Source organism: Myotis daubentonii, chromosome 17 (assembly GCF_963259705.1).
Source record: "Myotis daubentonii chromosome 17, mMyoDau2.1, whole genome shotgun sequence".
In the NCBI taxonomy this organism is placed as follows: Eukaryota; Metazoa; Chordata; class Mammalia; order Chiroptera; family Vespertilionidae; genus Myotis; species Myotis daubentonii.
In genome coordinates, this window is record NC_081856.1 from 3348081 (window position 1) to 3372554 (window position 24474).

General features: G+C 53.1%; 2 protein-coding genes and 1 long non-coding RNA gene across 11 annotated transcripts; 1 reads left to right on the forward strand and 2 right to left on the reverse strand.

Annotated features, from left to right (window-relative positions):
• On the reverse strand, nt 1-1123 carry LOC132219677 (uncharacterized). The gene is made up of 2 exons (XR_009449564.1): nt 991-1123; nt 1-557 (listed from the first exon to the last, which is right to left on the reverse strand). It is a non-coding gene; the product is annotated as an uncharacterized LOC132219677 (long non-coding RNA).
• Nucleotides 1124-1884: 761 nt separating this feature from the next.
• On the forward strand, nt 1885-8218 carry RBIS (ribosomal biogenesis factor). 8 transcript variants are annotated; one of them, XM_059672111.1, is made up of 4 exons: nt 1885-1995; nt 2313-2461; nt 5803-5919; nt 8084-8218. In XM_059672111.1, the coding sequence occupies exons 3-4, from the start codon at nt 5806-5808 to the stop codon at nt 8153-8155; spliced, it is 186 nt and encodes a 61-aa protein (XP_059528094.1). In that variant the 5' UTR covers nt 1885-1995; nt 2313-2461; nt 5803-5805; the 3' UTR covers nt 8156-8218. The 8 variants fall into 8 exon arrangements, with proteins under 8 accessions (XP_059528094.1, XP_059528093.1, XP_059528088.1 ...); XM_059672105.1 differs by lacking the exon at nt 1885-1995 and adding an exon at nt 7693-7809 and having other exon boundaries at nt 2330-2468; XM_059672106.1 differs by lacking the exon at nt 1885-1995 and adding an exon at nt 7693-7809 and having other exon boundaries at nt 2331-2461.
• On the reverse strand, nt 8197-23650 carry E2F5 (E2F transcription factor 5). 2 transcript variants are annotated; one of them, XM_059672101.1, is made up of 8 exons: nt 23387-23650; nt 17837-17946; nt 16875-17036; nt 14148-14191; nt 13181-13245; nt 11982-12249; nt 10058-10102; nt 8197-8985 (listed from the first exon to the last, which is right to left on the reverse strand). In XM_059672101.1, exons 1-8 carry the CDS (start codon nt 23597-23599, stop codon nt 8849-8851), a joined length of 1044 nt encoding a protein of 347 aa, XP_059528084.1. In that variant the 5' UTR covers nt 23600-23650; the 3' UTR covers nt 8197-8848. The 2 variants fall into 2 exon arrangements, with proteins under 2 accessions (XP_059528084.1, XP_059528086.1); XM_059672103.1 differs by having other exon boundaries at nt 8197-8905; nt 23387-23649.
• Nucleotides 23651-24474: the final 824 nt, after the last annotated feature.

Sequence of the window (24474 nt, forward strand, 5' to 3'; positions counted from 1 at the left end):
TAAATTTTGGGGTGATTTGTTATGCTTTAGAAAACAAAGACATCTGCAAACAAAACCAGATAGAAAGCTCTGCCTTTATGGAGAAGACAGATAATAAACAGGATAAACTCTAGTATATGGGATGACGGCACAGCAAAGAGGGCCCCTGACTGTACAGAAGCGGGCATGAGGGCCTCTCTGAAAAGACACCATTTCAAATAAGACCGGAAAGGTGAGGGAGGAGCCTTGCAGACATTTAGGGGCCATGATTACAGGACAGTGAGAAAGCAGTGTTGGTCAGGGGGTCCGAGCGGGGCACAAGCCCTTGTAAGTGCTCTGGCTTTTATTCTGGGTGAAGTGGGAACATGGAAGTTCGGAGGACGGCATTATGTGATCACCATTTCATCGGGATTCCTCTGGCTGCTGGGCTGGGTAGAGATTAAGGCAGGGGGAGCAGTCAGGAAGCTGTGACAATACCCAGGTGAGACAAAGATGATGGGGAGCTAGATCAGAACCCAGTCATCACTGGTGTGCACTTCTTTATGCTTTTCTCAGTTTCCCAAATGTCTACAATGACTCTGCATGACGTTCTAATAGGAAAGGGGGGAAAATGAGTTTTTAAGGAGCCCAACGTTTGTTTTTGGTTGTATTTACCATAGTATAGACAGCCATGCAATTCCTGGCCAAATTCCAGCACAATGGAGTTGTTCTAAGCAAAAAACTGTTGACTGCGCCTGTGAAGACAACAATTTCAACTGAAAAACGGAATCACTGTTGAGCTTTAGGCAGCCTGAGTGTTTGCTCATCAACTGAACTTGATCCTTACAAAGCACAGCATCCTCCCATTTTTTCTTCAAACACCGCTGGGATGCAGTGTCGCGTTCTAGTTTAGTAACACACGTCCTCCTTTGCAGTCTTCTGGGTTTCAAACACGCACCTGCTGTCGCAAGTCCTGTCGTTTTACGCTATGACTTGCATTTTAACCAAGAACCATAAAAACCGCGGAAGGACTTCACGTACCTTCGGTGCTTTTATGGCCTCTGTGATAGCGCTGCACCTCCTCAACCTTCGGCTATTTGCTACGTCCAGGCTTGGGACTTCCAGGCATCTGGCCAGATTACTCTGGATAAAGCTGCTTCCTTCAGTGGAAAGCAGATTTGTGGAGCAGAGACAAGAAGTGCTCCTCTAGGTATCTGCTCACCAGAGGACAGTGCCCGGCCACAAGCCCTGCTTTGGACCCTCAGGGGATTTCTCGTCGCCGAGCAAATGTTAAACCACAGCTCCCGGCACCGGAGCTGCGGGACCCGGGGGGTACAGGGGGGAACGTAAGGCGCCCGGCGGGGTGCAGGGACATGGCAGGCAGGCACACAGGCGTGGGCATCGAATGCAGCAGCGCCACGCCCGCCCCCATCGCCCCGGGAGCGGCGCAGCGCGGCTCACTGACCACAGGAATGTCTTCTCGTGGTTATCTGTGCGGAGTGCTGACTTATGGAGCTGGCGCCATGTGGGGTTTCGATTTCTTTGCCTCCCATTCCTGAGGCTGCCCAGCGTGAACAGCTGAAGCCCGCGACCCACGTGGGGCGGCCGCCGTCACTCCCGCGCGGCCAGGCCTCGCCGTTTGCAAGGAGAGCGGGTGGAAACGCCGGCACCTGGGCGTCCGCGAGGGAAGCAGCGAAACACGCGGCCACTTGCTCTCGCGAGGGACGCTCTCGGAAGCCGGGGGTACTTTCCTGGACGGTGAGCCTCGAGCCATGAACGCGGGTGCACGCGGGCGCCGGAAGGCAGGGGTGCGCCCGCTGCGCCGCTGAAGCTGCCGATACTCCCCTGGCAACATCTTCCCGTGGCCCTGCGCGCCTCGGCCCACACGCGGCTGTGAAGCAAGGAAACAGCCTGCGGAAAGGACGCGGGCTCCTCGCGCGTGGCCGCCAGCCAGGGTGCGAGCGCCCCCTCCTGGGGCCGAAGGCAGAGGCCCAGGGCGACCGCTCGGATGACGTCCTCTCGGCTCGGTGACCAATGGTGTTTAGACGCTGGGGACCGGACTTCCTGGAGAGGGCGGGAGTTCGCACGACGGGCGGGACTTCCAGCGGAGGGCGGGGCGTCGCTGCGCTCAGATACCGTGCCCAGGAACAAGAGCGCTGTCGACGGGACTACGTCAGGGGCGGGAACCTGAACCAGGGCGGGACCACGACCAGGACGTGCGGTGGGCGGGGCTTTGTGTGGGGTGCTACCAACGTCGGTGAGTGGGGGCTACGTTCTGTGGGCGGGGCTACGTTCTATGGGCGGGGCTTGCCTCTGTGTTCTGGCCGAGTCACGAATAGACCTTCGCTTTGTAGGCGGGGCTCTGCTCGGTGGGCGGAACCGCGACCTGGGAGAGGAAGTTTAATTGGCTGCCTCCCCCGGAACTTCCTGGGCTCTGCGCGTGCCTGTGGCGTCCCCGGAGCTAGAGCGGCGTGCAGCCCCGCGAGAGTGTGAGGTCGGCCTGGTGAGAGGTCGGTGGGAGTTCGGACTGGGGCAGGGGCAGGGGCACGGGCAGGGTGGGCGGGCCTCGCGCCCCTGTGGCCGACCGGGTCCGCCCCGCATCTCCGGCCGCCGGGCCTGAGCCCTGCGCCGGGGCCTTTCTGGCCTTGTCTGGCGCCCTGGTTTCCCCGCGCTGTGGGCACTCCCTGTCCCGCCGCTAGGATATACCCTCCCAGGAGCCTGCCGCGCCAGCCCGTGTGTTTCAGGGCCTGTCGCTCCGCGCCGCACCGGCTCAGAGACGAGTTGAGGAGTGAGTCTGGCGTGGCTGGGGTGTGGCTGCTGTTGGAAGGAGTTTAGGTTGTTGAACTGCTATCGTGTTGTTAACGAGAAAAAACATTCAGACCTGTAAAGAAATTTGGTGAGTTTATTTGAGCCAAACTGTTGACAGCTGCCGGGAAGCAATGGACTGAGAGAATGCCCCAGAGAATGGCGGGCGTTCCTCTATTTTTACACGTTCCAATCGAAGGGGGGAGGTAGGTGGGTGACATGAAACCCACTGGTGATGGAGTAGAGGGGCGGGAGGAAAGGAAAGCAGGGAAACCCCTGGGATTGGATAAGAAGTAAAATGATGGACACATGCTTAGGTGGGTGCAGGATCAATTAACATGACAATGAAGGAATCTGTGGCCTCTGTCCTGGCGCCCAGCACATTAGGTTGTGCCCCAAGGGGTCCGGAAAAAGGGAGGTTACAAGTTACCCAGACATGTCAAGGGTGTGTTATCACAGATGCAAAAAGACAGACAGGCTCAGTGAAGGTAGAGGTTGACCTTGGCAGTGAAGATACTGGCCTAGGACGTAACTGCCCACCATCACTGCTTTTAAAGTTTAATTTCAGACCGTCCTGTGGTGACTGTAGGTCTCTGAGTTTGCAAGACCCCATGCAGGCCGCCCCTGAGCTGTCAGGTCAGCGTGTGGCCCCTTTCGTCCACAGTGTTCATTATTTTTAAGTATTAACTACTATTGGGTGAAAGGGTGGCTGTTACGGAGTTGCCTGAGGCCGACTTGGAGGATGTAAACTTCAGTCTAGAGAGGCAATGTGAGCAAAGGGAAGGAGGCAGGAATGTGCCGGTGTCTTCAGAGCAGTGTGAGCAGCAAGGGTGCCTGGAGAGGGAGAGGAGTGACAGATGTGTCTGGGTCCCGGGCCCAGCAGCCGCCACAGTGCACGTGGCTCCTGTGCCTTCAGGTTTTTTGCATTAGCAGCTTCGTTCCATAGACTATTCAGGGTAGACTTGGGTGTACGTGGCTCGTGCGGGGGTGGACAGTCTTTCTGTAAAGGGCCAGATAGTAAATACTTTAGGTTTTGTGGACCACAGTCATAGCAGGAAAGCACCACCTATGAGACAATACATAATTGAATGGACATAGCTCTGCTCTAATAAAACTTTATTTACAAAGACAGGTGTCTGACCTGATTTGGTCCATGGGTATTGTTTGCCCAAGCCCATGATCTAACCAAATCTAGGGACTGTAGTAGTAACCCAGTAAATATGACATCATATTTTTGTATTGCATTTTTATTTATGCAGGGTCAGGCAAAAGTAGGTTTACAGTTGTCTGTATGGAAAGTAATACAATAACCTATAATAAAAAAAGGGTAATATGCTAATTAGACTGGATGTCTTCCAGATATCATTCTGGACATCCTTCCTGATGAAACCAGGGTTGGAGGAAAGCCAGCTCAGGTCCCGGATGCCTGCGGGCGGCCGGAGGAAAGCCAGCACGGATCCCGGGTGCCTGCGCATGGCCCGGGGGAAGCTAGCCTGGGTGCCGGCCAGTGGCCGGAGGGAAGCTGCCCAGGTCCCAGGTGCCAGAGGGAAGCCGGTGCCGTCAGCCAGAGGAAAGAAGGCCTACTCTTACATGAATTTTCATGCATTGGGCCTCTAGTCCTATATAATAAAAGCCTAATATGCTAAGTGTCCAGTCGGCTGTTCAACCAATCAAAGCATAATATGCTAATGATATGCTAAGGCCACTCGCTATGATGTGTACTAACCACCAAGGGGTAGACAGTCTACTGGTCTGTCAACCAGTCGCTATGACGTGCACTGACCACCAGGGGGCAGACGCTCCAGCTGGTAGGTTAGCTGGCTGCTGGGGTCCAGCTGATCGGGACTGAGCGAGATGGGCTGGACGTGCCTTGGAGCCCTCCTGCGGTTCCTCCCCAGCTGGCCAGCCTCCTGCGTCCCTCCCTGGGCCAGTTGTGCACCAGTGGGGTCCCTCGACCTGGCCTGCACCCTCTCACAATCCAGGACCCCTCAGGGATGTCAGAGAGCTGGTTTTGGCTTGATCCCACAGGCCAGGCTGAGGGAACCCCACTGATGCACGGTTTTGTGCACCGGGCCTCTAGTTAATAAATAATAATACAAGAACAAACTTCCATGTATTCACAACGGTAAGCCTACTTTTGCCCACCCTGCCCAGGGCGGCCATGTCCCACCACCAGCTCTGCGTGTCATTCCCTGATTACTACCGCTGTGACTGTGGGCGCACTCACTTCCCTTTGCAGGAGGTTTTTTTAAATCTTTAAAATGGGAATAAATAGGCCTTCCACAGTGTTGTGAGGAGGAAATTAAAGTACATGAAACAAAGGCATAGTACTTGTTCACATAGTCAAAGCTCAGTAAGTCTTAACTATTAACATTTTAAAAACTGTTCCTCACGTGCGTTGTTAACGATTGGAGAGAGGTGTCTAAGGTAGAACTAACAGGCTTAGTTCGCGTTCAGCAATAGAACAAAGAATACTTGAAGTTTCAAGGCAAGAGCCATCTATAGAGGTGACCTAACAGGCGCGAAAGTAATTTAAGGGAGGTGGGGGTAGGAAGTACAGGATTAAGTTCTGGTTTTGAGGAGGGGCACACAGGAGAGGACATGGTGCTAGTAAGTAGGAATGAAAAGAAGGAAGGAGTCAGTCCTAGGATATGATGGGCACCAGAGTGGTACAATAGCATGTGAACCAGCAGGCTGGGTGGTGATGGTTAACATGGTGGGCTGCTGAAGGAAGCTGAAAAAGCAACTGTGTTGATATTAATGTTGATTCAACCAGCAGAAGTGAATGTGGCGCCTTCTATGGGCCAGGCGCTGTAAATGCAGAAAAGAATTAGATACCTACTCTGCACTCCCAACAGCAGAAAATCTAAAGGCGGCAGAAGACATGGAAGTAAATTAATACATGCAGCAACTTAAAAAATGACCAGCATTAAGGTGGAATTTCTTAGATTTAATTAGTACCTGCACTCTAAAAACTTAAACTGATTTACAGTCAGAAATGTGGGCAGCTGAATTGAGCTCCTTTTCTTTCTTTTCTAGACAATGGCCAAGAACAGATGGAAAGGGCAGAAGCCCAGGAATGTATTTCACATAGCCAGCCAGAAACACTTCGCGGGGAAAAGCAAAGCAAAACCAGTTACCACGAATCTTAAGAAGGTGAGTGTTAAGCACCCCAGCTTCCTGGTTTACAAACAGCATGACGGTAAAGCTAGCGAGAAACCGGATGCTATTATTTAAAACAGGTTCTTAGCCGTCCTACAAGGGCAGACAGATTTTAAACATTTGTTTTAAAAAAATGGAGAATAACATCCCTTTCTTGAATCCAAATGTACAAAACGAACAAAATTAACTGCAAACCTTTTAGACTCCAAGTAACAGTTTGATAGCTTTATCGGATCTCAGAAATCCCCGTGTCAGAACCAGTCCTTCTCTGACCTCAGGCATATTCAGGAACCTGTCAAGTGAAAATACAGTACTGTGTTTCTTAAAATGCAAAATTTGAAAAGGCGTTCATCTTTTTTGTTTTTACTTCAAAGTATTTGGGAAATAGGAAATTTATTCATCAAGATATATATAGCAGAGTCCTCAGAAAATGTTTTCAAGTTGAAGTAACATGTGGCATCAGCTCTCTGGGACTTAGTAAATATCATGATAGTGCACAGAAATGTAACTTTATTTTTCAGTTTTCATGAACTAGTTGAGGTCAGCTTTTTGATCAAGCGATTTTATGACTTTGGAAATGCTGTAAAGGAAATAAGCAGGTGATATGATGAGTTTGGAGCGATAATTTCACATGGAATCGTTGACAGGGGCCAAGACCTGAGTGAGCAGGAGCTAGTGATGCGCAGAGCGGGGAGGCGCCGGAGCAGCGTCCCAGGCAGAGAGCCGCCAGGCCCAGATGTGACTTCCTCAGGTGGAAGCGCTGGAGCCTCCTGTGCTGGAGGGAGTGTCCGAGAGGGAGGTGTGTGGGTTGGCAGCCTGGTCGTGTAGGTTTCTCAGAAAATGGCCTGACTTACCAGAGGAGGCAGTGGGTAGCCAGACACCCTGCAAATGGTCAGAAGTTTGTGGCCATGGATTTAAAATGAAGCCACTCACCCGGTTACGATTTTCTAGGGTTTTGGTTTTAGGCTCAGCAGTCTGATCAGTGAGTGTAACTGGCTTGCAGGCAAGTATGACATGGGAGAGGAAAGTTCAGTGGTTGAGGAGATAATGGTCTGGGTCTGTGCTGGCTGAGGGAGTGCAGGAACGTGAAATGGACGTGGAGGCTGCAGTGAGATGTATGAATCCTTACTAAACTGTACGTGGACAGGAGATGAGGACCTGGAGACAAGGCCACAGCGTTCGATTGTTGTTGAAGCCACAGGCAGTGACGCCAGGCCTGGAGCTTAGTGAGCTGAGGTTGGACATCTTTCATGAAGGAGCAAGTAGTCCTGGTGTTGGCAGGTGACAGTGGGGAGGATGGGGCCAGGGTGTCCCAGGGCATAAGGTTTACAGGAAGAATAGGACCTCCACCCCACTTTCAGATTCAAGATGGGGGCTGCCAGGTGGCTGTCCTCAGACTGCCAGGAACCTCTATCAGGGCAAGAAGGTGAGGGAGGCTGAGGCTCTGTTAGCAGGACAGGAGCATGGGAGGCGGTTCCGCCTCATCGGCGAGAGAGAATAGCGGGGCCGTCTGGTTCACACTCTGGCCTGCTTACCCAGGTGGAGTCAAGATAGGGGGTGTTCCACATACTTGTCCTTCTTAAGAAACAGCACCTTTTGTCCTTTGTCCAGTATTCCCCAATAAGACAGAGTTTTAGTGTGAAGCTTGCCCAGAAACTGGTACAATTGTCTTAATTTAGGTTTAACACGGTTAAATTAAGGTTGAGTGTATTTTATCTTTAAGGGTTATAAGCTCATGGATTAATGTTCTTTTTCTTTTTTAAAAAGATAATCATTAAGAACGATGAAAAAATTAAAAGAATGAATGAAGCTTTTGTGAACATACAGAAGGAGCTTGCTCACTTCTCTCAAGGCCTTTCCCTTGAACCTCTGCAGAAACAGCCGGTGCGTAGAGCATTTCCTTTTAATAAACTGGAGGCTAATAAATTAACCCCCAAATTTCCACAGCCTGTAAGTCGAATGTGATCTTTAGTATTCGCCTCTCTAGTGTACGTGGCTGTGCTATATTTATAGCATATTCATAAACATTATGAACATGAGAATTTATCATGTTTCCAAAGGTATGAGTAGAAATTAAATTGGGTAATAGAGGACATATGTAATTTTTTGCACTACTGTTACCTAAATGTTTACACTCTAAATACTTTTCTCCCTCCAGGCTCTTCAGCGGAGTCAGGAAAACAGACCAGTGAATGTTGACGAAGCTACGAGATTAATGGCTCAGTTGTAATGCACCTGGTGATGCATCAGATTCCCCCAAAGACCAATAAATTAAATGCTTTATACAACTTTATTTTTAAAAATCTTCTTAATGTACAGGCATTGGCACATTTTAAAAACCACTACATAAACAGCCCTCTCCTATAATCCAGGAAAGTGGAATGTCAGGAGTCAGCAAACGTGGTGAACTTAAAGTGCTAGAACAAAGGCACTTCACAAACTCTTCACGGGAGGTGACCGTAGCCTCTCGGGCACCTTCACTCCATACGTGGCAGTGACTGTCTGTCAGGATCGGAGCGCAGAAATACAGACAGTTTCGTGGCAGTAAAAGCGGAACACAAATAAGTGATGAGCCCGTGGCCATTTTGGTTTTTGATGACCTTAACCTTTTAACTTTCCTTTCACAAGAGTAAAAACAGGAGTTAGAATTGGAAGGTAAGTTGAAGTTCCAGAATGCAGTCACTGTAGGGGCTTCGGAGCCCTTTGTTTTCACAGTTGACGTTTTGTGAAGTCAGAGAGCAAGTATTAGGGAAGAAGACGTCAGAATCAGCGACCTAAACAGGTGTTACGTTCATTATAAATACTCAGGTTATTAGCAAGTCTACAAGGTTTCAGTTAGAGGTAGATACTGTCCCAGGTGTCCAAGGAGTCTAATAATTTAGTATTTGGACATCAAACAGGTCACACACTCCTTCACTGTCATCTAAGTTAAAGTTGTAGTCGTCCGCGGGGGTGGGGGAGAGCCGCAGGAGAGGAAACACTGCAAGCAAAGCACAGGCTCAAGGTTAGTGCGGCTCCACACACTCAAAGGCACATCCGTTAAACTACCGTTTCTGTGTTCTACAAGAAAAAGTGGAAAAGCAGTGATCGAGTTAATGACTTGTGTTTACTGTGTATTTGAAAGATTCTCGTTTAAAGATAATTTGTGCATTGACTATAGGTATAAGCTTGAGAAATAGGTTTAAGTAACTATTGGCTGAACTTGTCACTAAAATACATCTTTTAAAAACATGGGTATTTAAAAACAAAGTATTTTCTCTGCTTTGAAAACAGAACAGAACTAGTCTTAGTTTAATAAATGTGTCACTGTTCTCTTTTTTCTGAAACGTTGAAGGAACCTAAGGTGGTTATGGTTCCCTTGCTGAGTGCAGCTCTGCCTTTCCAGGTCGTGGCTGCACGGCCAGGAGCTGAGACTTGAGGCCCAGAATTGAAGGGAAGGCGAGGCTGACAGTTCCCACTGAAGCGATCACAATACTGGGGGGTTGAGTCTGACAGACTCCAGTTTAGCTGATGACATGGCCAGGTCAGGAGCAGTGCGGTGGCTTCAGCTTAGTGCATGGGTGACTGACAGCTTTCCTGGCCTTGGCCAGATTCTTGTGGAGTAAAGGACTCGAGCGCCAGCACCTAGCGCGTCTACCCAGTGCAGGCAAGTGTCCCCTGCTGAGTCCCCTTGAGAAGCAGGCACAGACCCACGGGGCCAGACGCCCAGGATCTTCTCACCAGTGTTATTGAAGGAGAATTTTCACAACTCGCCATAAGGCACTAAGTACCTAATCAATCAATCCTGTGCCACCTGTAACTTCCAGGGAAGCAAGTCTGCCCCTGAGAGGCAGTGCAGTGGGGCCTTGACTTACGAGTTTAATCCGTTCCGTGACGGAGCTTGTGACTCATATTACTCGTCTGTCAAATCATAAAGTGAACGAGTGAGACACGTGATGCTGGGCTGATGTGGCGTTCACTGTGACGTTCGCTGCGCCAACTAGCGGTGGGGTATCAGAAGCTGGCTTGTATCCCGAATTTTAGCTCGCAACTCAAGCAAAAAATAGGCCAAGAGATGGCTCGTATCTTGGAAAACTCGTTAGTCGGGACACTCGTAAGTCAAGGCCCCATTGTACAGTTTTAAATGGCTTACCATCAGAAGACATCAGCTCATCAATGAGATCTCCAGTAACAGATCCTGCGGGAAGAGAAACGTGATCGCGCCTTGTGACATCTCTGCAGCGGGGGCAGCTGACTCTCCTTGGGCACCGCACGCTAAACACGGGAGTCCGCATCCGCCCCCAGTCAGTACAAGTGAAGGACTAGCACGCAGGGAGCGATGTTTCCATTCGCACCTACAGGTCTCACTGGTAAACTTCCAAACTCCAGGGGCCCCAAAGCCGCCGCCTCCCCCACAACCGACTCCTGGGCTTCCGCCAGTGAAGCACCATCACTTTCCGTTCCTCCGTCAGCCCCATCTCCAGATCCCACACGGCAGACTGGGCTTATTTTGCCTAAACAGTACTTCCTGCTTGTTCTCTCTCTCAGGCACCCACTGCCATCACCCTCCTGTGGCCTCAGTGTTCTCACAGCTGCACAACGGCCCTGCCCTCTGTTCCCCAGGCGTCTTCTCCGGGTCCCGTCCTGGCACTCAGCGCCTGTGTGGTACCCCACAGCCACTTCCCAGCCACAGAACTTCACTGGCTACCGCTAGTCCTCACTCAGTCTGTCATGGCCCTCTTCAGCCCGGCCCTAAACTGCCTTTCTTACTATTTCCTGATACAAATCATACACAGAAACTAACTACTCACACTTTTTTGAATGCTTCGTGAAGCCGGTGGACTGGGTCTGAGGCGAACATTATGAAGCTGGCCTGCTTTATCCCCCATTAGGTTATACTTGGGGGACAGGCATTTCCACGCCTAATGGTAGAAATACGGGGAGCACAGGACGGAGGGGACAGGACACGACCCTGAGACTCTGTGTGTGGTCAGACCTGTCTTTACAGCCTCACCAGGCACCACCGAGAGCAACCTGGGCAGCTGACTCCCGCCCTGTCCTGAGACACGTCCTGAAGGTACAAATGAGACCAGCTTGAGTGACCTGACCGTCACCCCTGTGCCACTCCCCATTCCAGACACAGGGACTGCAGTGAGGACCGAGGACAAGGGGGTCTGCGCTCCACAGCCCGGCTGCGCAAAGGCAGCCAGGATGGCAGCAGCCTGTCCCGAGCTGCCAGGAGGTCCCTCTCCACAGCAAACCTCGGGTAAGAGCAGATGTGCATGTGGCAGCAGAGGCACAATGGAATCCTGCAGAAAACTGCACTTCAGGCCCGTTAAACACTGCTGAGCGTGCAGAGCTCCATAAAGTCTCAGCCACACTGCACCCACCGTGTGTTTCTGGATATAGAATCAGATTGTGTGTGTAAATATATCTTAATAAATCCATAATAACATAATTACAATACTTATATGATAATACAATTATAATTATACCAAACTAATAATCTTATATAATAAAAGGCTAATATGCAGATTGACTGAACAGTGGAATGACCAGTCGCTATGACGCGCACTGACCACCAGGGGGCAGACACTCAATGTAGGAGCTGCCCCCTGGTGGTCAGTGCGCTCTCACACAGAGAGCACCGCTCAGCCAGCTGGGCTCACGGCTGGTGAGCACAGCAGTGGTGGTGGAACCTCTCCTGCCTCTGTATCAGGGCTGAGGATGTCCAACTGCTGGCTTAGGCCCACTCCACCTGGGGAGCGGGCCTAAGCCATCAGTTAGACATCCCCCGAGGACTCCCGGACTGTGAGAGGGCACAGGCTGGGCTGAGGGACGCCCCCGCCCCCCGCCGCCCGCCCTGAGTGCACGAATTTTGTGCACCGGGCCTCTAGTAAATATAAAAAGACAGGATGTTTCTCATAAACCTGTCCTGGCGCTGGACACACAGACACTGCATCACTCTTGCTGATTACACTAAGCTTCCTATTTCCCTTCTGCATCAGGTGACACTCACTAGGCCACAGACAAATTCAGAAAAGCTCCCCTTCCTAAGACGGAGGCTCTGGGCCCACCTGAAGCCGAGTCTGTGGCCGGGATGTGCTGGAGGCCGGGGCTCCTCTCAGAGGCGGGCGGCCCTGGAGGGCTCGGCGGGGCGGGGCTAGGCTTGTGCGGAGTCCGGGGTGTCGCAGGCTGAGAGGGGGGCTGCGTGAGGTCGTCCGGTGGGGGAACAGGGAAAACCACAGGCTGAGACGAACTGGACTCTTTATTTATCAGCAGCACGTGGATGGGGCCCGAGTGACTCTTGAGGTTGATCTGGTACTTCTTCTGTCCATTCTGACCCTTGAAGTTGTGAAGTGTAAACAAATTGAAAATGAGATAAAGCTACTAGGGAGTCACTAAATCCACACAAGAGAGAGGCAGTCGGTCAGGACCCTGCGTGGAGACCACGAGCAGGACGGGGAATGGAGGCTCTAAGCCCCTGCCCCTTAAAGTAAGTTTTTCTCAAAAAACCGAGCTTCACAAACTCTGAGTTGCAGACTTCTGGCAGACTCCCCTTTACCGTCATGGCTGCTCACATCCTCCGTGGGGACCCCCTCCCGGGTGTGGGCCCAGCACATGGCCCCTCAGCTGCTGTCTACCTCCAGCAGCAAGCACACAACCATGGACTTTTCCTACAGAGGCGGGTGCAACGTCCCTGCATTTCCAAGTGACCCGGGTCCCGAGGCTGCAGAGTCCATCATGTGCACGCCCACATCCAGGCCGCCAGGTGGCTGGGGCGGCCGTGGCGACGGCGGTCACCTTTGTCTACCCCTGCCATGGTTGCTACAGCTTTCGAATGAGTTTGTTTTAGGAACTCCGAATCCCAAACTAAATTCATGAAACTTGGACGTAGCAAAGAGTTAGTACATATATGACTCAATGAGCCAGACGTGTTAAAATGACCCAATTTAAAACCACGTATTATTGTTGATATTTCAATTGAACTTCTTCCTCAGACAGGACTGGTACATGGGTTGCAGATATAGCCAAACTGATGCTTTGAGATTATTGACTATATCATGACTCGTGAAATCAAATTAAAAAAAAATAAAATGTTACATAATTCATTCAGTCATGTCTACAATTTTACCAAAGTACTGAAGACACCCAGATTCAGTCTCCAGACCCTGGCACTGACGCCTGAGAGTTCACACCGTGAGCTCGTGTGCGGAGGAGACACATGGGGCCTCCCTCCCGAGCCAGCGGGTCCGCTCTGACCAGCCCCACCTACCATCTCTGGGAGCGGGACCTCCAGCTGCGTGCCCGCAGGTGCCTGGATGGCCAACAGTGTGTCACCTGTCAGAAAACAGATGTTTCAATTTTAGGAAATAGAGTGGCAAGTGGGTGGGCCCTGGAGACAGAAGCTTGGGTTCGAATCCCAAGCTCCGGCGTGGCTTTGGGGTCTTCCTTCTGTAGAGCAGGGACTGTAACCACACAGGGCGGTGCTGAGGACGGAGGTCACAGGCGTAGGAGACCTCAGATCTGGGCAACACACAGCCTTGATCTATCACTCCCACGAACAAGCTCAGCTCCAGGGACTTGTTAGACCTGAGACGCTGACAGCGTTTAACGTCAACTAAACCACACTGTTCACTTGAAGTAGCTAAGACGTGATGATCGGGACGCCAGAGACGGGCCACACACTGAACTCGGACGTGAGCGAGCTCACTTGTGAAGCCCCATCCCACCCTCTCTGCGGAAGGCAGCCTCCGGGTGGTGGCCAAGTCCAGCGACAGCCACACCCGCCTGCAGTCAGTGACAGGCTGTCCTCCTGGCGGGCATGACACTGAGACGTGTGCACAGCTCCACCCTGGTCGCTATTCATCCACTACGTGGTCATTTCCGGAGTCACACAAGGTGGGTGGGCTGGGGGAGGCAGCTTTCCTGTCATCCGCACCCCCTGCTTCCTCTGGCTCTGTCTGTGCCCAGCACACTCGCTGCAGTTTCACAGACAGAGCGATGAACCGAGTTCAAGTTGGTCCCTGACTGTGACTGTCATTTAGCCCCAGTCTGACTGAGCTGCCCCTCCCTCCCCGTTTACTGCCAGCAACGCAGACAGCGACATGAGCGGGCAGAAACGCGAGCGGCTGTGAGCACAGCGCACTGCAGAGCGAGACGAGCCCACGCCTGACCCTGGCCCGGTGAACCCGGATTCCGAGTCTCCGCAGCAGCAGTCGATCGAGGCGGCACCGACTCACCGTGGAAGCAGCTGCAGATGTCCTCGTGAGTCACGTAGGAAAACGTGCGTCGCAGGAGTTAAGGAACACGTTTGCATCAAGCTCTAGGCATTTCCACGAATAAACCAGAGGCCTAAACAAACACCACGACCGAATGCCTGTGGGGCTGCCGCACAGTCGGGGAGAAAAGCCGGTCTTCAGCCTGCAGGAGCAGAGGCGGGCCAGCAAGGGCGCCCAGAGAGCCCGGCTGCGCTCTGGGCTGTGGCCGGCGGGCCCTCGGGACAGACGGAAACCTCTTCCTCAGGAGCCGGGCTCTGGGGGCCTGGCGGCGAAGCCGATGCCACAACCAGAGGCCTCCACACCCACAACCTTCCTGGGCTGCAGTTTGGGTCCTGGGCGTAGCCGGAACCTTGGAAAGCTGTGCAGCAAAGTCCAAGGTCAGCCAGTTCAATGGGTTTGGAATCTTGGGGCTCCACAGGGCACAGCTGGAAACCCCCAGTTCTCACACTGAAGCTCTGACCAACAGAGAAGGTGACACGAGAGCTCATGGACCTGTGCACCCAGGACGAGATGACATGGAGCCTCCCTGACCTCAGGTAGGTCCAAGTTCACGCGGCACGAGGCTGATGCCGGGAAATGTCCCAGAGAGCAAAGGGGCGCTCGCATATCCAGGCACCGCAGACATCAAGGGGACAGTGACGTGGAAACTCGGGGTGCACCCCTCTTCCTTCTAACCTGGCAGATGCGCCAGCCTTGGACCCACCCTCTGGGAGGCTCCACCGCTGAGTTAGTATCAGGCGGAGTGTCCCGGTTGTCCACCCACAGTGACTTCTCAAAGCTCTGAGAGCTGCTCAATGTTCACCCTCCAGAGCACAGACAGGGGTGGGCCCGCGAAATCCTGGGGTCTGGCCCTGCCAAGGCACTGGGGTGAGCTAATTAGACGTTGGACCAAATACAGCAGGCTGATGGTTACGTTGATCAATCTGTATGGCCCAAGAACCGTGGTTGGCAAACTGCGGCTCACGAGCCACATGCGGCTCTTTGGCCCCTTGAGTGTGGCTCTTCCTAAGCCTTAGGAGGACCCTAATTAAGTTAATAACAACGTACCTACCTCTATAGTTTAAGTTTAAAATATATGGCTCTCAAAAGAAATTTTAATCGTTGTCCTGTTGATATTTGGCTCTGTTGGCTAATGAGTTTGCCGACCACTGCCCAAGAATGATGTTATAAGTATCCAACCGGCCCCTGGCAGAAAAATGGCTCCCCACCCTGTTTACAATAACCTGCACACTCCACAATGGTGTCCACAATCACGGGAGCCCCGAGCATTCAGCCTGGGTATCGCTGTCTAGCAAGGGGTAGACGAAAGTAGACGAAATTTCTTTTCTCAATGAGACACAGGAATGATGGTACTAGACAGACTATATAACTTAAAAAGGCAAAATTTTTAAATTGTTAGCAACATAGAATTAAAACGTTACATTTACGTCCTAAACTTAAATCTCTAAACACAGTGGAACAAAGCACCCAACTCCTGGCTGGGAGAACATCAGGCAGAACGTCCTCCTCAGCTGGATGTGCACCTGTAACTCCTCCCCCCCAGCTGGACGTGCACCTGTAACTCCTCCCCCCCAGCTGGACGTGCACCTGTAACTCCTCCCCCCCAGCTGGACGTGCACCTGTAACTCCTCCCCCCAGCTGGACGTGCACCTGTACTCCTCCTCCCCAGCTGGACGTGCACCTGTAACTCCTCCCCCCCAGCTGGATGTGCACCTGTAACTCCTCCCCCCCAGCTGGACGTGCACCTGTAACTCCTCCCCCCCAGCTGGACGTGCACCTGTAACTCCTCCCCCCAGCTGGACGTGCACCTGTAACTCCTCCTCCCCAGCTGGACGTGCACCTGTAACTCCTCCCCCCCAGCTGGATGTGCACCTGTAACTCCTCCCCCCCAGCTGGACGTGCACCTGTAACTCCTCCTCCCCAGCTGGACGTGCACCTGTAACTCCTACGCCCCCCAGCTGGACGTGCACCTGTACTCCTCCCCCCCAGCTGGACGTGCACCTGTAACTCCTCCCCCCCAGCTGGACGTGCACCTGTACTCCTCCCCCCCAGCTGGACGTGCACCTGTAACTCCTCCCCGCCAGCTGGACGTGCACCTGTTAACTCCTCCTCCCCAGCTGGACGTGCACCTGTAACTCCTCCCCGCCAGCTGGACGTGCACCTGTTAACTCCTCCTCCCCAGCTGGACGTGCACCTGTAACTCCTCCCCCCCAGCTGGATGTGCACCTGTACTCCTCCCCCGCAGCTGGACGTGCACCTGTAACTCCTCCCCCCCAGCTGGACGTGCACCTGTAACTCACCCTCCCCAGCTGGACGTGCACCTGTAACTCCTCCCCCAAGCTGAACGTGCACCTGAAACTCCTCCTCCCCAGCTGGACGTGCACCTGTACTCCTCCCCCCCAGCTGGACGTGCACCTGTAACTCCTCCTTCGCAGCTGGACGTGCACCTGTACTCCACCCCCCAGCTGGACATGCACCTGTAACTCCTCCTTCGCAGCTGGACGTGCACCTGTACTCCTCCCCCCCAGCTGGACGTGCACCTGTAACTCCTCCCCCCCAGCTGGACGTGCACCTGTAACTCCTCCCCCCCAGCTGGACGTGCACCTGTAACTCCTCCTTCGCAGCTGGACGTGCACCTGTAACTCCTCCTTCGCAGCTGGATGTGACGTGCAACCATGGAAAGGATATCTGCTGTTGATGGCGTCATCCATCACATTTCTGATGCTCTGCTGCAGCCACGACTTCTGCTGATCCAGTTCCCTTTCCTTCAGGTCCAGGTCCTCGACCTCAGCTCTGAGGTCTCGCAGTCTCTCCAGGACTTCCTTAGTGTTGCAGCCAGCGCCCACACCTCTGCACACAGGAGCATGAACACGCCACATCAGACCCAGGTCAACCACAGCACCTGAGTGTTACAGCACTAACACTGACGGAGCAATGTGTTGAAGACAAAAATCTTTACACTCTTATAAAAATAAAGGATTAAAAAATTTAATTACGATGCCTCAGAACATGATTGCTTAGCATATTTCTTGGCAAGAACAGTGAAATTTCAAAATTTCCCAGCATGATTTAGCAAGGTGCCTGTCACCTGGAACGTCAGGCTGGTGACAGATACACCAAAAAGATGTCACAGCCAAACAGTCAACTTGGACATCTCAGATGTAGGCTGAGATACAGGTAATAGATTACATATTTTGGTGGGATTTTGACCAAAATAAAAAAATAAAAAATGAAGGTCAAAGGGGACAAATATGCAAAACAGAATGCATTTGTCACAAACATACAACCAGATCACAGTTAAGAGACAACGTGCATTTCGATCAACTGTTATTTGTAAGGCACATGTTCCCACAGGTAAGATGTAGTTCCTGCTTCTCAAGGCGTTTGTATTAATTTATCAGCTGACAAACACTTGGGCGGAGAGGGATTAATGACCCAGCAGTGTGCGGGGCGCCGTGCGGGGCGCCGTGCAGGGCCTTGAGGAGAACGTATGACGTGAGCTTCTAAGAGTGTAAATTAAACCGCAGGGAGCAGGGCCTAACCCAGAAGCCGCCGGGGGCGTGCGCGGAAGCCCGGGGCAGGGCCGGGCAGAGCCGGGCTCTGCAGCGCTGGGAGGAGCGGTCTCCGAGCAGAGCCGGCCTCGGACTTACTTCCACTGAATGCTGTTTTTGGACTTTTTCTCAATCAGGTCGATCCCTTCCAAGACGTTGGTGATATCATAAATTCTTCTTTTCTGCCTCACAGCCAGAGTATCTGCAGCCTGTTTACGGGGGGGCGGGCAATGAAATCAATTACAATTCATATTTTAAAGCCAGAAAGGCCTGGCGATTAAGTGCACAGCACGAGAGCCCAGGCCCAGCTTGGCGCCAGCGGCGGCTGGAACAATGAGGGGGTTCAAGCAGCTCTCCCACCCGGAGGCCCGCGGACGCGGCTCCATGTAAAGTCAGCAGATGCTGAAACAGCAAGAAAATGGGGAGGTGGCGGCACAGCGCCGCGGGATAAAGGAACAGCGAGAACACCTCCTGGCACCGCGCGGCTAATCCCGGGGCGGCCAGCTGCTGGCCCTGCCGCGTCCTGTCTCACCTCCCTGTTCGCAAACTGTCCTGACTAAAGACAGCTTCAACTCTTTTTTGAAACTTTGAGAAATTATATCTCGGTAATTTAAAAAACAATTCAGTCAACTTACTTGGGGTAAATTCTGAAGGACACACGTGGCGAACCTGACGTACACTCTGCGCATTTCGGAAACACAGTGAGAACCCACGCGGCAAACCCCCCGCCACGCGCGGCCACGGGTCAACAAAAATGCCCGCGTTCTGGCGAATTCAGGAATTCCAACCATTCCCACTCACATTTCTGACATTTGTGCCTAATAGGACGAGTGGAAACTAAAGAACGGGGACCCGCGGCTCTTTTCCAAGTGGATTCGGCAACAGCCTGCGGAACGCGGCGCAGTCTCCATTCCTGCAGCCACGGACCGAGTCCGCGCCCGTGGCCAGCACTCCGCCCAGACCGCACAGCGCACGTGACCAGCCCTCTCGGGGCATCGCTCCCTTCCTGACAGCTCACCTCACCGGCGTCTGGAACCTGTAAGAATCCATGTGCTGTGCCACCAAAGCGTGCAGGCGACTCCTGCCCGCCTCTCGGTCTTCAGGGGGAAGTGGCAGACAGGCAGACCCAGGCAGTTACAACAGGACCGGCCTGGGCTCAGCAACGCTCCGCTTACCTTCCTGCCGCGTCTGTGTGGAGTGTGAGGCCACTTTTCTGAGGAGCAGCAGCCACTGCAGATTTAACTGCAGAAACTGGAGTTGTGGGCACAGTTCTCACTTTCCTCTGACAAGGCCCTTGAGAGGGAACCCAGACCCCCAGGCGGCTGGGTCCTCCCAGCAGGTGCTCAGACAGAGCAGGGCTCCCAGCGCTCACCCGGCCCCCGGCCCCCACTGGCCCCCCACCCGCCAGCTCATGGCTGGAACACCAGGGTGGTCACAGGAAACAGACCACAGGAGCTGTCCTTGGTCCTTAGGCACAGAGCCATCAGGTCTCACTTTTAGCTCAATTTTAAAGTTTCCCGCTATACAACGTACACATTTAGCCCTGGATTTCCAAAACTCAACATCATTTCCTTCTCTTTACACACATGAGCGTATGCACAGCCGACAAGTACAGAGCACGCGTGGACAGGACCTGCAGGAGGCTTGCACTTGAGCAGCCACATCAGCCCTGGCAGTCAGGTTGGAGTGGGAGGGGCACTCCAAGGTGTCCCAGGGCCCAGCAGGGAGCAGGGAACCAAGGGGCAGCAGCCCTAATGCAGAGGAGGGGGAGGGGTCCTGGGAGGCTAGTGGAGAGGAGAAAGCGCAACCGGGTGGGAACACTGACAAGTGACCCTCGAGATGGCTTTGAAGGGCCACTGTGGTGACACTACCTGTCACAGCTGTCTGGGCAGTGAAGGACGCAGAGCCTTAGTGGAGAAGAGGTGCCAGCGAAGGAGGTGGAACGCTGGGCAGTGCCAGGGGCTCTGGGCAGCTGCTGTGGGGAACTGTGAGGCCTCTCTAGAATGTCATTTCTTTCTAAGACGCAGGTAAGATGGCAGACAGGTAGGCATCTCCTTGTGATGTCTTTTTATTTTCTCTCCAGTGGGGGTGCAGTGAAGGGGGAGGGGGCCGTGGCTGAGAAAAGAGGGGCAGTGTGAAATCCCCCTGGGGCAGGAGAGTGAGCAGCAGAGCTGGACCCCTCCGCGTTTCTCCAACCCTGGAGACCGGCCTTGGTGCCGAGGGCGCCCAGGGCAGGGCGGCGCACCCCCATCCCAGCGCCCTGCAGCTGCCGAATAAACAGCCGCATGCATCAGGGGGCTACAGACAGACCCTGCACCGGGACGTGACCTGCCAGACCGGGAAGGAAGCATCTCATTGCACCACCCGGCTCCACTGCCCAGGGAAACACACAAGCAAACAGAACCCTCAGGGGAGAACAGGCACGCTGGAAACCTCCCCTCCAAACACCGAATCCTCTTCTAACAAGGTCACCAACGGGAGCCAGGGGGTGCCTACAGGTGGGGCACCATTCCAGCCGGGAACCCTGGTGGGAGGCGCTCAAGACAATGAACCAGGTGAGATCCCCGACAGCACTGCACCTGCGAGGTGACCTGGGCTGCCCAGCATCGCCCCCACTCCCTGGCACCTGCGCTGGGACAGTGTGAGCGCTGGAGGGCGGGTCCCAGGCAGCTGTTTGCTTAGGATTAGCTGCAGCTCATTCGCCCAAGAGTATTGTGAGGGCACATGAGGCTCTGAACATGAAACAGTAACTAGAGAAACACCAGTCCCTCAGGTTCTCATCTCAGAGCAGGTCGCTGCTCCTGCCGGGACCACAGCTGTCAGGACACGTGTGCAGTGTTTGGACTGCTAAGCATCCGAACGCACAGGTGACACTACCTATGACCAATGCGTTACACACACACACACACACACACACACACACACACACACGCACGCGCGCGCGTGCGCGCGCGCAGTGAAGGTCCTAGAAGTAAGGTGGGAGGAGCCCGAGTGGCTCAGCAAGCTGCCCGTGACATATTTCAAAGAGAATTTTAAAAACCTTCAGCCGTGCCCCACAGTGTGCTGTTGATGTCAGGACTTTAGCTAATTTCAAACACGGTTAGAGATTATGAACAGAGAGCCTTTTAAAGCCAGTAAGAGGACCTGTGTTACAGACCTTTCCCAGGCAGAACCTAAGTCAACGCTCAACTGCGCTGTAAAGCAGTTACTCGGTTCACAGGACACAGATTCTGAAGGCAAATGGATACTCAGGTACCAACTGGCATTAATTATATATTCGTGACATCCATTTGTGGCAAAACTTTTCAAATGTTTCTAAAAGACTTAAATAAATGGGTGTGCAGTCAAAGGTCCATGCTACCTAACTCCCTGCAGGCGCAGTCCTGGTACCAGAGCCCACCAGCATTGCCCCCGGAGTGAACACATGCTCTGAAAAAACAGGAAGATCTTCATTTCCATTTACATATTTATTAAAAAATAATAAACGTTAACAAAAAGTGGCACGCATGTCTAAGGCTTGGGACTGCGGCTGACATTGTAGAATGAGGTTTGAAAATGAAACAGTCCCACAGAAAACGGTGACTCGGGCGGTGCGAGTGCTCTCGGGGGACTGCAGGGGAATGAAAAACCGAGGAACTACCTTCCTCCCGCACAGAGGCCCCTGAGCGCACGGGCTCTGTGGTGCCAGCTCAGCCCTGGCCCCGGGACTCCCTAGACACCGCAGGCGCGTTCCCCACCCACACTCGGGAGCTTTGAAATGTGTACGCGTTCAATTTGTTCCAATTTCTAGTTTTTGATTTCTAATAAACTGCATAAGCTTTTACAATGGAACTTCATTTTTGATGTTTTACTCGAGAAATGTGTCCTGTTCTTCAGTAGTACATGCCAGAGGTTAGAAAGAGACGGCATTCTGGTGGTCTTAGGTGTTTCATGGCACCCAAGACATGAGAAAGTGAAGGCTGATAAAATTTTTCATATTCGCGATACTCACAAAAATTGTTTCTTGAACTGCTTCTTAAAAATATCAAGTGTATAACTCAAAAGTGTCTATAACTTATGGTGAAATGGACCATTCAAAGTAAGAATATAACAAAAAAATGATTATAATTTCAAATTACATCAAAAACGTAATGATAAAAAACAAAAAGGTAAAGAAAATGCGTTAATGGTATTTTTCTACGGTGCACAATAAGAAACATCGTTGGAAAGACTTCAAAGTAATTTTTTTTAGATATAGATTTTACACATCATATATATGTAAATGAATGCAAAATGTATGTAAATAAACGGTATATTTTTTCCAGATATATATAAAAAAGGAATGATACTCAAACTGTTCTCTAGGAATAAAAAATCATTAATATCATAAGACAATGGTATTGCAGAAACCTCTGACCTTTTAGGAAATTGTGATTAAATATTAAACCCACTTCCTGCTCACTAATTCCCAGAGAGTAATTTCATGGGCAATTGCAGGAAACAGGAGGAAGCCAAGAACCCAAGGGCAGTGGGCGCAGCTGGGAAACGCCTTCAAAGTCAGCCCTTGGAGTTCAGTTTTCTCTAGGAAACCCCAAACTTGCAACATTCCTTTTATTCAAATCCAGGGCTACAGGTGAATTTCTAGGTTTTGAACAGTAGCTGCAAGCTGTGCGTGGTGACATCCTCACGACTACCTGTGAAGAAGGCATTTAATTTTAGTTCATGACCCTTCCAGGAGTAGCTGGAGGGGCCATGAAGCACGTTAGGGCGGGAGGAAACTCGGGACAGCACTGGAGGCACCAACGTGCAGCCGCCCACGTGTTCAAAGCACAGCCACTGAGCCATGTCACAGCCGCTCCCCCCACCCAGGCGGCACCCAGGGAAGCGGGGGCCTGAAGACACCCCACCGCGGGCAATCTCAGGGGATGCCCGGAGGATGCAGTCAGGTGGGCGTGTGGGCCCGGGTGCGGGGACAGTGCTGTGTCAGCCTGCGCTCAGGACAGCGCCTGCGGTGTCTGCAGTGACTGCTTAGACTTTGCATCATTTGCGTGTTTACAGCTTGGTTCGCACTTAAACTCGGCTTTGGGCTGTTCCCGTGTGTCCCTGGGCGCTGTGCATCTGCCACCTGGCTGGGCGGCCAGCTCGGGTGCGTGACCACCGGCCTCCGCTAGCGCGGTCCTTGGAAGGACCTGAGCTGGAGCCCAAGGCAGGCGCCCCCACGACCCAGGTGACCCTAACGGGACAGAAGAGCCCGCCGGTGACCCTGCAGTCCCACCTTAGAGGTCTGTGCCTCGTGCCCACGGAGTTACACGCCGAAAGCGCCGCCCCACGCAGGGCCGGACACTCACTCGGAGGGGCGGGCCCGAGGGGAGGGTCAACCGCGCTCGCTCTGGTTCGGAACAAGCACCCACGGTGGCCCCGGGCAGCCCATGGAAACCACCGCGTCCCAACAGCGCGGTGGCCGGGGCGGCTCTTTGTGGACAGCGGGTCGGGCTGGGCCACGCGGCGGGTCGGGTGTTCGGCCAGCTTCCTTCCCCACACCCCGCAGCCCCGTCGCCGCCCCCGCGCCCCCTGCCCCGTCCCCTCCCCTATCCCCCGCCCCCATCCCCGCGCCCCTTCCCCCGCCCCAGTCACCCCCCGCCCCCCCCCCCGCCCCCGCGGCGCGCTCACCGCCTTGAGGTCCAGCACGCCGTCCTGCGCCTCCTGCAGCAGCGACACGAACTTGGCGGTGAGCAGCCCCAGGCTCTTCTCGTGCCGGCTGCTCCCGCCCGCCGGGCCCCCGAGCTGCGACGGCGGCGCGGGGGAAGCGGGGGGCGCCCACTGACCCTGGGCCTGGCCCTGAGGCGCCGACTGCCCCGAGATCGCGGGCTCGGCCGCCGCCATCCCCGAGTGCGCCCCGCCGACGCCGAGTTTAAATGGCCGGAAGTGACGCCAGCCGCTGTTGCCAGGCGACGCGCTGGCGGTGGGAGCGGCGGAGGAGGAAGAGGGGCTGGAAAAAGGGGCGGGACCGAGAACAGGGGCGGAGCCAGCGTCCCCGCCCACCGGCCTGGCCCGCAGCTCCCCCGGCCCCAGTAGGGCGGCCTCACCCGGCCACGTGGGTTATTTCCATACAATTGGATCCCATTGACCTGCATGTCCATTTTTGTGTCAGTAACACTCTTTTTTTTTTTAAATATAATTTATTGATTTTTTTACAGAGAGGAAGGGAGAGAGATAGAGAAGAGAGATAGTTAGAAACATCGATGAGAGAGAAACATCGATCAGCTGCCTCCTGCACATCTCCTACTGGGGATGTGCCCGCAACCCAGGTACATGCCCTTGACCGGAATCGAACCTGGGACCTTTCAGTCCGCAGGCCGACGCTCTATCCACTGAGCCAAATCGGTTTTGGCGTCAGTAACACTCTTAAATTACTGGGATTTCTAGTGTTTTGCAACCAGAAATGTGCATTTCCCAACTTTTCCTTTTTCAACATGGATTTAGCTACTCTAGGTCCTTTGAATTTATCAATTTGGGGATCTTAGAAAGGTCTGCAAACAGGCTAACGGGTTTTGATAGGGGTTGCACTAGATCAGTAAATAAATTTGGGAGAATGACCATCTAACAATATTGTCTCCCGATGTATGAATAGCTTATTTCAACAATGATTTGTACTTGTCAGAGTATAAGATTAACACTTTTGTTAAATTTAACCTAACAAGTTTGTTCTTTGGAATGTCATTACCAATGAATTTTTTTCCTTTTTAAACCACTTTATT

Bases quoted from the DNA above. Each gene is read 5' to 3' on its own strand.
- RBIS (XM_059672104.1), top strand. The intron at 5,920-7,692 runs GTGAGTGTTAAG...TTTTTTAAAAAG, and splicing joins TTACCACGAATCTTAAGAAG to ATAATCATTAAGAACGATGA. The intron at 7,810-8,083 runs GTGCGTAGAGCA...TTCTCCCTCCAG, and splicing joins AACCTCTGCAGAAACAGCCG to GCTCTTCAGCGGAGTCAGGA.
- E2F5 (XM_059672101.1), bottom strand. From the start codon at position 23,599: ATGGCGGCGGCCGAGCCCGCGATCTCGGGGCAGTCGGCGCCTCAGGGC. The intron at 17,947-23,386 runs GTGAGCGCGCCG...CCCCGTAAACAG, and splicing joins GCGTGCTGGACCTCAAGGCG to GCTGCAGATACTCTGGCTGT. The intron at 10,103-11,981 runs GTGGGCCCAGAG...CTCTTCCCGCAG, and splicing joins GGCCACAGACTCGGCTTCAG to GATCTGTTACTGGAGATCTC.